This window comes from Antedon mediterranea, chromosome 9 (genome assembly GCF_964355755.1).
Source record: "Antedon mediterranea chromosome 9, ecAntMedi1.1, whole genome shotgun sequence".
Lineage (NCBI taxonomy): Eukaryota > Metazoa > Echinodermata > Crinoidea > Comatulida > Antedonidae > Antedon > Antedon mediterranea.
In genome coordinates, this window is record NC_092678.1 from 12,225,838 (window position 1) to 12,237,783 (window position 11,946).

Genomic DNA, 11,946 nt, shown 5'->3' on the forward strand with positions numbered 1-11,946 from the left:
AAGGCTGGAAAAACATAAATCACGCGAAAAAAATACGTTTTCAATGCTACGTGCGCACCGCACACGTAGAAATGTGCGCACGCGTGGGAATTTTTGACATGCTTAAAACGACATGAAACGCGTAGAAAGTTGATTATAAATAAATTTTGCGCATTTTGAAATTTTAAATGTGCGTGCGCGCGTAACTTTGTGTAAAACACGCAATTTTTTTTCAACAGAAATTTAGCGCATGATATAAATTAAACTTTTGCAAAGTTTCACTTTAAAATGTTATTTGGTTTTCGACATATGTTAAATACGATAAAATCGTTAAATCGCGCGTACGTCACGTTGCGCAATTGTAAACATCATGAAAAGCTTCGCTTGACGACGTTACATAAATGTCAAAATGTTAACATAGTTAACAAAATGTTATGTTTGCGAGTTTTAGAGAAAAGCGTTACACAAAAATCATACAGAAAGAAAGAAGAAGAATAAAAAGTTGACTAGACATGTAACTCGTCACTTTGACGAGTTTGGTTATCCGCCGCGCAAGTGGTGAAACATTAACATTAAGGGGATAGGTTGAGGACAAAAGGAAGTGTTCACGTTGGCATTATGACCTGAACTGAAGAATATGATATGTTGTTATTGCTGAATTTTATTATTTAAATCCATATAGTATACACAGTATAATCTGTATCCATATCACATACAGTGTAGAATAGGTGAAATTACGGGACCCGCTATTTATTGCAATTTTTAACATGTTGACGGTTTTAAAATGAAACGCGAAGGTAGTAATTCCGAAAGCAAATTATCTCAGCAACAACGTATTAACGTGTAGAAGAAATTTGAATACGTGAAATATTGATGCGCGCTCTTTTAAATGTAATGAATTATGACGCAAAAGATGAAAATACGACCTTTTTTATTTAACTGGCCATATGATGACGTCACAACATCCGATTGGCAACATTTTTACATAATTTCGTATCTACAATCCAATAGCTTCCAGAAAAAGTTTTAATCGTGATTATCACATTTTATTTTTACGAGCTATAACAGATTAAAATTTACTGTAAAGATGAAATTGATGCCACACGTGATTTAAATTTTTAGGCATGATGACGTCAAAAAAATTAAAATATTTTTAACTCATGCGAAAGATAGTTGATTGACCTAGACAATATCAAAATCGGGGTGAAAATGGAAAACGGATAAGTGGAGATGCGCTCTATTCAATGTGATGAGCTATGACGAAAGATACAAAAATCCTAAATTTTATATTCGCGTGGCCATACGATGACGTCACAATGTCCGGTTAGCCATATTAATACCTGATCCGATATCTACAACTCATCTACTTCTAGAATATGTCATCCACAAAAATTTGACCGTCTAGTTTAGAAATTACGACTGTTTAAAAAAAGGCATATTCTAAACGAATTTTTTAACCTTTTCATAAAAAACGCGCGCAAATTGTCCAATTCGACGTGCTCGTATGACGTATCTTTAAGTCGAAATTGTTTAAAATTTGGTAAAATTACTAGAAAAGGCTGGAAAAACATAAATCACGCGAAAAAAAAACGTTTTCAATGCTACGTGCGCACCGCACACGTAAAAATGTGCGCACGCGTGGGAATTTTTGACACCTTTAAAACGACATGAAACGCGTAGAAAGTTGATTAGAAATTAATTTTGCGCATTTTGAAATTTTAAATGCGCGTGCGCGCGTAACTTTGTGTAAAACACGGAATTTTTTTTCAACAGAAAGTTAGCGCATGATATAAATTAAACTTTTGCAAAGTTTCAAGTTGAAATGTTATTTGGTTGTCGAGCTATGTTAAATACGAAAAAATCGTTAAATCGCGCGTAAGTCACGTTGCGCAATTGTAAACGTCATGAAAAGCTTCGCTTGACGACGTTACGTAAATGTCAATATGTTAAGATAGTTACCGAAATGTTATGTTTGCGAGTTTTAGAGAAAAGCGTTACACAAAAATCATACAGAATGATTCCGTACAATCACAAGAGGTTATCCTGCAACTTCGTTGCGGATAACCAATGATGATGATGATGATGATGATTTCGTACAATCACAAGAGGTTATCCTGCAACTTCGTTGCGGATAACCAATAATAATCAAATGAATCTTTTGAATCAAGTTCAATTATCAAAACACTGACACTGAACAAACTCTCAGTAACTGTTTTTTTTAACACAGTAACTCTCAACAGTTATGTTTTAAATTATACAGTTTTCTCTTACAGTCTAAACTAAATTCCTTCAAGTAGTTTATGATTTATGACATGCAAATACAGTCAACTTTCCTGTCAGTAAAAATTAGAAACTAAGCTGTCAAAATAATAATATTCTGGATAATTGTGGGAAAACCATAGTTTGCTCTAAGGTGTTGCTATGCTTTTAAAAAGCCATCAGATATTTATTTTCTTCTGATCTCTGACAAGAGTCTGATTGTTGACAATATTTGAAATTAAAAAAAAAACTTAAATTACATTACAACAAAGATAAATAAAAAAAAGTGTTATCTAATCTATAATAAACACGTAACTGATGAGTTGATTGTCTTGAAAGGAAGATAATATTGGTTAATTTGGCTGAACTATCTATCTGACTACAAATAATATTAAACAACAATGATGATTCAGTGTTTACACATTATGGTTTTTAATATTTGACAGTGTTTATTCATTTCCTCACAGCTATCCTATTTGCTATCATGGTCCTAATATAAAATCAATTTGAAGGAGCCAATCTTGTATGCATTGAAAATGTTTGTACAGTACAGTATTACACAATTACAACTGTCCCATTACAACAATTATCAATATATTATATTATGTATTTGATTTCCTTATGTATTTAAAGATGACAGTGAGATTATAACAAATTATGTACATTGCAGCAACCTGGTACAGTAGAAACTAATTGTTCCTTTCCTTAAAATAATATGTCACTTGAATTTCAGATCCTTTTATTTCGTTTAGAAAATATGTGTTTACATTAAAAATTTGAAAGTTAAAGTAGTGAAATTTATTATTACACATGTTTCAGTCAATTCAGTCACAACAATCAGTACTTACGAAGTAATGACACTGCAGTCATAGAATGTGAAGTCAGTGGAAACAAAATCAACATCAGTTACGGATGAGTGAACTGATAAAATAACATCTACAAAAGCTGTAAACAAATTATTTAAAGGTTAGCTACTGTGTAGGCCTAGGCCTTAATTTCAAATACATTTCATGGGTAAATACAAAATAATTGAAAATTAAATACAAAAATCTCTACAAAAAACCTAAATGTAACATTTAATTATTTTTTTTCCAAAGGTAGATAGGTTTAAATAACTGGTGCAAATGACTACCAAAAAATGTGATGTGCCCATATATGGAGACGATGATGTGATATCACTAACATATTTGGGCATATCACTACCAGTACCATATTTGTTTTGTTAATCTAGTTTGATAGTGTAGACAGAGCTTAAGATATCACTACAGTAGGTTGAAACAAGGGTCACTTTGGGGAATCCCCCTTGTTGCCAATGTAGAGTAGTGAGTGCATGATTTCTGTATTCCATGGTATGTGCTAAAACCTATTTCCTCATGAGCTATTAATAGTATACACCTCCTACTGGGGAGAATGCATACCATGTGTGAAATACTAGAAAAATAAAACAGAAAGTAAAGCATATTAGCATAATGTTTAACTCACCTTGGCTGGTTGGTATCTGTGGTACATGTGATGAAGGCGGTGAATAACAAGTTAATGTTTCTCTATCTTGTATTGCAGATGATTGAAAGTCACCAAATTTACAATTATAATTTTGGTTGATGTTTAAAAGAGGAAGTTGCTCAACAGTTAGAGAAATCTATGAATAAAAACATTTAAGCTATCTGTTTATTGGAGTTGCATACATATTAAAACTTGTTATTAAATAATTGTATAATTCCCGACCCGTGAACAAGCATCACAAGCCAGATGTACACTGGATCTCCAGCCTGTTTTGAGTCCAGAATTACTATGGCTAAGGATAGGCTTGAACCCTAATATAGATGTGCCGATAATATAGATATAGTTTGTACTAGTACCCCTGCCTTAGTAGTGCTAAAATTCTCCAGCCAATGGCATGTTATTTATTATTAAATATTACAAGCCTAGAAAACTAATTTAATAAATTGTTCTTCACAACTCACGCTGATATTTTCGAAAGTTTTAGGGATAAAAGGTGGTTCAACATTTGTAATCTTAATGCATTGTGCACTGTTGCTTGGCAACCAGGGAGACTGTTGGCATTCCTTAAATCTCGTACATCTAAAATAAAAAAATACAAATGTAAGTGCTATCTGCACTAAAGAACATTTACATTTTTAGTCATGTGGATGCGACTCTATAGTTCACTATGTCGGTCGTTCGGTCTGTCCGGTATCACTATGCGTTTTAGCACGCGACTTATGGCTGTTGGCCTTGTTTATTTGTATTCAGATTTTTAGTTGTGTGGATGCGACTCTATAGTTCACTATGTCGGTCGGTTGGTCTGTCGGTCCGGTATCACTATGCGTTTTAGCACGCGACTTATGGCTGTTGGCCTTGTTTATTTGTATTCAGATTTGTTTTAAACTGTTTGTATTTAAAAAATATATTGAAGAAAAAATTAAGTCTGAAATAATTTAGCCTTTAGACAGTAAACTAATTTCTAACATTTATTTTCATAGACTTTTTGCAAAAATATCTGAAAAAAGTTAAAAAAACTAAAAAATCTCCTAATAATTTGTCAAATGCATTAGGAAAAGACAAAACAAGTTAAAATTATAATTTGGGATTGAAAAAAAAAGAAAAGAAATTTAAAAAAAAAAGAATTCTACTTACGTTTTGTATAGTGTACACCATCCACAATAAGGATCTGCATCTAGTTGACCTGGTCTAATACACTCATCACATGTGATAAACCGACTGCAGTTTGCTACTTGTAGCTTAACCAACTAATATGATAATTGTATAAAAAAAATAAACATTAAGACACAATTTACAAATTAAAAACCTATCACAAATTTACCATTAACATTTTCTTAGGATACAATTGAATGGTATTTGTAAAAGTTAGTAAGAAATATTTTATAAACTAATTTATTTTTATTTATATTTATTTATTCGGTATATAAAAATATATTACAAAACGACAGTCAAGGACTGAAATGAAATGTATTACAATTGACTAAAAATTAGTTAAAATTGCTATAAAAATAGAAACATCTTAATAAAATTAGATATCGTACCATACAATTAAAAACATACATGAATAAAAAATCCTAAAACATTCACTTATTACATATCTAAAAAAGAGCTAGTGGTGCCTATTAATCAGAGGCGGATTGCTATAAGATTTATTTATTTATTTATTTATTTATTTATTTATTTATTTATTACCATATTTACTGAGGGTAGCCTATCCAGTTCCTAATAGAACTGATCATTCAGGGCCCTCGATAAAACAAACATACAGTACAACACATAAAATATTAAATATTCAAATAACATAAAATATATTAAAGGCTTAAAAATTTACAATGATTATATAAAATTCATATAAAAGTTAAAATCGTTGACAGATAAAAATATATAATTATATATATACATACGAACAATATTAACTGGAAATAGTTTAAGTTCACGTTTAAAGGAAATAATATTTTCAGATTGTCGAATGATTTTAGGAATCATAGTAAAATACATAGGCGCTTTATAACTGAAACATTGTTTAAAAATCTCTAAAGAAGGTCGAGGAATAATATAATTACAATTAGAGATGGATCTGGTAGTAGGTCGACCTCCGGGCTGAGTCCTGGTTAACATGCGACTGATGTAATCCGGAACGGTATTGATGGACGCCCGATAGGCGAGACAACCAAGTTGAAACTGATAACGTTGAGAAACGGATGAGATAGAAATGGTGTTATCAATAAGGTGGGATGGGGTATGAGGGTGAACTTTCAAGATAACTCTTTTAGCTCTATTTTGAAGTTTCTGGACTTTAGCAACGAGTGGTGCTTGTAAGCCCCAGAGAGAACAACAATAGTCAATATGAGGTAAGACAAGAGCATAACAAGATTTATAAAGCGCACATATCCAAAAAGTGCTCAAGGTGGTCTATAAACACTTAGACGGCTATAATTCGTGACGTACAGTAGCAAGTAGTCTTTATCATAGACATTGCTATACTGCGGTCTAACCTCTAAGCGGTCTTTAAAATTAAAGCCTACTCAAAGGAGTCTTAAAAACAGCCTTAAACCTCTCTTTTTGTTGCTTTTACGTATTATTTATCATTAAAGACAACAAATTGAACGAGTTTTAAGTGTTAGATCAAATAATAACGGCAATTTTATTCTTATATAGGCCTAGAATAGTTTTTCTCGTGTAGAAATGTACATACTTTTATTGTGAATTGAACAAGTGTGACGGACATTACCTTATTTGGTGTTCTACGCGCAAAGTACGCCCTCAATTTGTTACTTTACGTGTTCTTAGCTAAGATTGTTTTATAAAATTAACAATGGTCTAACAGGGGTGGCTTTAGTAAGACCGTCTATCTGATAAAGCCGGCTTTAATCGGGGAGTTAAGACCATCAGTTGAGACTGTTTTATAGCAATGGTCTAACAGGGGTGGTTTTAGTAAGACCGTCTATCTGATAAAGCCGACTTTAATTGGAGAGTTAAGACCATCAGTTGAGAGTGTTTATAGCAATCCGCCCCTGAAGGTGTTTACGTTAAATTAAAAAAACCTAGTCCTTATTTGTGTGAACAATTTTATCTGGTTTCTATGTGAAATAAATTAAAGTTTGTAGATAGATTAGTAGTAAATCAGTGTAGTTGCTAGCTGGATGAATCTATCTACAAACTTTACCTATTATAGTCCTCCTTATATTATAGGGTTAAAGACATCAGACAATTATTAAAATAACAAAATGGAGATGGACAGTACACCTCGCCAGAACGAACAACAATGAATGGACTCCAAAAGGGCACACAAGGTCAAGAAAAACCAAAAACAAGATGGAGGGTTGATATGCAGCATTTGCTCACATATCCTGAGTGAGACCTGCACATGACAGGAACAAAAGGGTTAGCTGGGAGAGGCCTTTGTCCTGCAGTGGGCAGACAATGGCTGAAATGATGATCTCCGTTCTTGTACAACAAAGCTCATATAAACATATTATTAGAAAAACTAACCTTTTTTGCTGTAAGTGCTATTATACAATTAGATGTTTCATCTATAAATGTGTCTGACCTGACTTCTTGACCTGTATCTATGGTGACAGTCTCATACACTCTACATGAGGTTTTGTTGGTTAACTCGGCCTTAAAAATTGGAAGAAAACATAACATTTAATCAATTTAAGACATAGTTCATTCAAACATATTTCTACATATTAAGCAGTGTTAAAACTAGCCAAAATTAGTGACAGAATGCTAGTTTAATAGTGAACCTGTGAATAATGCTGTTGACAAGTATGTCATGTCTATGTACCTTATCTTACTCATTATCACCAGTCTTTCAGGTTTTTTTCTAAATTGGTAATTCATAGTAGTTTTTATATAAACCATTGTCATGTGCAGTACTAATTTCATATTAACCTTAATAAGTTGTCCATTATCTGTGCCTATAAATGCTATTGTTCGATTCTCTTCAATTGCTGTAGTAACTGATGTTGGTATTTTATCATTAACTGTTAACAATGCCTCTGATACTGCTGCTTCTGTGTAGGTACCTTGGGAATAAACTCTGCGCAAATCCTTACTATCATCTGGGGGACACATCAACTCCTCAACTTCCTTAGCAGGCAAACTAAGCATCTTTGTTATAACAAATATTAGTATTTACAGTTGATAAAACCACTTTTAAGTTTTATTATTACAGCTTCTGTAAAGTTAAAACTTTACAACAGAAGCTGGAATAATAAAACATAAATTAAAACTCCTAATACAACTGTAGCAAAAATAACATAATTCAGTAAATTATTTTATAGTCACATTGCTACCATCACCGTGTACTGTAAAGTAAATTGTTTAATGGCTTTAATTATCAGAAAACATCATGAAGACATTGACAACATATATTTTGGAACAAACAAATTTAGAACCACAATTTTGCCAAAAACAAAAGAAAAAAAAAACAACAAACAAATTCTAGTATTATGATCATGATACTGGTCCATAATTAACTATGAGCTCAATGTAATTTTCAGAATGGTTACTTTGACTTGACTGATAAGTTTATCAATAATACTGATATTTTACAGTAATTGGAATTTTAACAAATAAAAAATGTCCTACATGTTTGGAACAATCAGCTTCTTCAGTATAGTCAAGTCTATGAACATCATTAACAAAGGTTATACATCCATTCAAAGCTTTGAAGAAAGCATCTTCAATATCATTCCACTTGTAAATACACATTGCAGATTGCCCATCACCATTAGCAAACACTCCATACAGGACATTATCTCCAGCTTGTAGGCCTAGTGAGTTAGCTAACTCAGCTCCTACAGGACCCACAGACATGTCTTGTACCAAATTGTAATCAACATTATTATACACACATCGAATGTAGATCTCAGAAAATGTATGTAATGAATTTTCTTGACAAACACGACTCAGTCGTGAATGTGAGTAATCTTTATCACTCGGTCTAAATGCAACAAAGTAGGTAAATCCTTCATAAGTAAATGTGGATTTAAATTGAATGGGTTTATTGTAAAATGGTGTGATAGCATTGAAATCAGGGTTAGGGAGACCCAATAGATCATCGACGGTATCAAGACGTCTTCTAGCATTAACATACATGTAGGAATACTCTACTGGATCCAATGATGTATGTCCTGATGACACGTATAAAACATTCCTTTTGATAACATCATTTTTATCATTAGTACCATCATTCAACACACCAGGAGCAATAATTCCAACTGCTGACAGTTCACTCACTATTCCATCTTTCATATCATTTCCATCTAAATTTAAATCCACAAGATATCTTCCTTCACATCTTCCATTGTTACCACCTCCACATGTGATCAATCTGTCATGATCATAATCAATTTCTAATATTTTATTAATGTTATCACAATCATCTGCTGAACATGTTGAAGTTGAAATATTAGCAATGATGCTATAATCCTCCGACAGTCTGTAAAGTGAGTTGTAAGCTCCTATGTAGATGTCTCCTGTTGTACTATGGATTTTTACATGGTACAGATCTTCATTTTCATGAGGTTTAAATTCAAGTAACACATCATTATCTAATGCTTGGATGCTTAGCAGAAATGTTGTAGAATATAGCAGAAAATGTATAATGGATAATGCAAAAATGTTTAACAATGTTGACAATCCCATATTTAAGCTAAGGTGAGAGAACGTCATTACCTTATAAAAGAAAATAAGAAACACTACTTTTAAGAAATACACAATGCATCATGAATGACTAATCTTTACATGCCTATACTGAATAGCTATCTACTATACTATCTATACTAATAATTAAATTAGCTAAAACTGGATTGTACTAACTGATTTTTTGCCAAGACCAACAAGCATGGAAAAATATCCCACACAGATAATATTGCTCATTACATGCTGCATTGATAGTTAAGTATGAATGTATCAAGTACTGTATCAATACCCTTTTTACTCTAGTAGCTGGATCAACTTTCGTATGCACTTTGAGGTCCAGAGAATTTGACTTCAGAAATTGGTTTAGGATGGTCAAACAATCATTTTTGGCTTGGTTACACATTTTGAAAATGTGGCAAAAGGTCAAAAGGTCAGGGTGAAAGGTTATAAGACTAAACACCAAAAGGTCCTTAAATCTCGACAACCACTAGTCACAGCGAGGTAATTGGTCTCAAATTGATCAGAAGGTATACATTTATATTTAGTCTAATGGGACATTTTAGTAAAAAATGACCGGAAATGCCATTTCTAACCTTTGACCCACACCCCAGGGCATGTGTGTATCTCAGTATTTTACTACTGGTCGTAGACACTTGAATTTGGTCTTAAATTGTTCCACAATAATGTTATTCAATAACTGATACTTTAAATTGTTTCAATTTAAAGTACCAGTTATTGCTGTCCCCGAGGACGACCAAACATTTTGATAGAAACGTCAAGCTCAACAGTTTTCAAAATGCTAGAACTTGAAGTACTGTAACTCACCATATTTATTCGAATAAACACCCCAGGAATTTATTGTACAAAAGGGGAGGGTAACATGGTAACATGTTTAATCAAATAAATACCACCTAGATAATACAGCACAATTAATATAACAAAGTGATAAAATTGTGTCAAAATGCTTGGTAAATTGTAGATTATGGTAGTTAATGAAATGTGTTGTGATACAATTATTGTGTAAATGCATGTGGCGGGGCGTTTAAATCGAGGGAGGGGGAGCGTTTATTCCACATGATGTTCTATTGGGAGAGGGGTGGCGTTAATTTGAGGGAGGCTTTTATTCAAAGCGGGTGTTTATTCGAATAAATCTCTAATTTTAATAATAATATATAATTTATCTCTCAACTGATAAAAGGTACGTTACATGATTCGTTTTCCTCTTTATGCTTTTGTAACAAAATTTTTCTGTCTTTTAGAATAAAAGTGACACTGTCATAGGTTCCATTAAATGGATCTTCTCCAGGTGTCACAATTGCAATTGTCAACAATCAACACTGTCTTTTTTGTCTGTCATTTTTTTTCGGTAGGTTGATGCAATATTTTAAATCAAAGACACATATAATATGAAAATATAATGTTTAAAGTACATATTGTTAAAATATTAAAATGATTGGTTGAGAATTGATGAACAGAAAAAGAAAAGAGTAGGCACATGTTTTTCGATTCTCAATCAAGCCACAGTCCATTTAGATCCATTGTCTCAGGCTGAGGCTACCTGGGACTGCAGAGGACTATCAGTAGAATTTTGGCTTAATGGAGGTTAAATCTTATATATTACATTTTAAACAACATTGATTATAATTATGATTAATATATTTGCTATTCATAACGTTCCAAAGAATTAATAATTAATATTAATAGGTACTTATTATTTTTAAGTGTTCATATTAGTTTGAAATGCTCAACATCCCTATTATATCCTTATTATTATATTATGGTAAATGGAATTGTCCGTACCATGAAAGTTAAATACATTATGGACAGGTCCACTTATTTTCAAGGGATATTCTGTGGTTATTATTGAGGATTATGTTTTTTAATAAAGTATGAAAGGAATCAAATTTTGTAGGTTTTTAGTTTTAATTGATTAATTTAAAAACTGTTATACTTATAAAAATCTATGTTTGTATTTTCTTCAGTTATTATTTAAAAAATATTAATACAGATTACAGGTATTTAATCTCTACAGTCATGAAAGAAATTTATCAGAATCAAATTTTTCAATGACAGTTTGAAAAAGAAAATTGATCGTGCAAATAATTTTTACGATTCAACATATTTTTATTTAATACATATTTTACAAAAACATATTTTTATCAACAGATGACGTCAAGAATGACCAAGCTGCATTAACACTCCGCAGTCAGTTGAGAAGGATCTCTGATAGAGATCGAAACGTTCGAGTAAGTACTCCGTTAACTTGTGCTTTTACAAAAACGAAATTTGTCATCTATACAAAATCGAAGCTAAATGAAATTCTTTCAACATATTTTTAATAAACATTTTGATTGAAAATTGTGTATTTATGTTATACAATCAACTGGTGAAAAATGGGCATGATGTGATTTATAATTAAATAGCTATGTTAGATTTTGTGTATTTTTACGATTAACCAACATATTTTTATTTTGTTACACGTTTCCATGGTAACAAAAACATATTTTCCATAATTAAAAATTGTGTATTTATAGTTTACAATTAACAAGTGAA

General features: G+C 31.9%; 1 protein-coding gene across 1 annotated transcript in view; it reads right to left on the reverse strand.

The window, feature by feature from the left end:
• Positions 1-6,469, reverse strand: part of LOC140058168 (plexin-B-like) — a 32,827-nt gene extending 26,358 nt beyond the window's left edge. The window contains exons 1-5 of the mRNA XM_072103727.1: positions 6,437-6,469; positions 4,876-4,988; positions 4,203-4,320; positions 3,721-3,877; positions 3,087-3,183 (exon numbers count right to left, since the gene is read on the reverse strand). Coding sequence (XP_071959828.1) covers positions 3,087-3,183; positions 3,721-3,877; positions 4,203-4,320; positions 4,876-4,988; positions 6,437-6,469 — 518 coding nt within the window. The remainder of the gene's footprint in view (positions 1-3,086; positions 3,184-3,720; positions 3,878-4,202; positions 4,321-4,875; positions 4,989-6,436) is intronic.
• Positions 6,470-11,946: the final 5,477 nt, after the last annotated feature.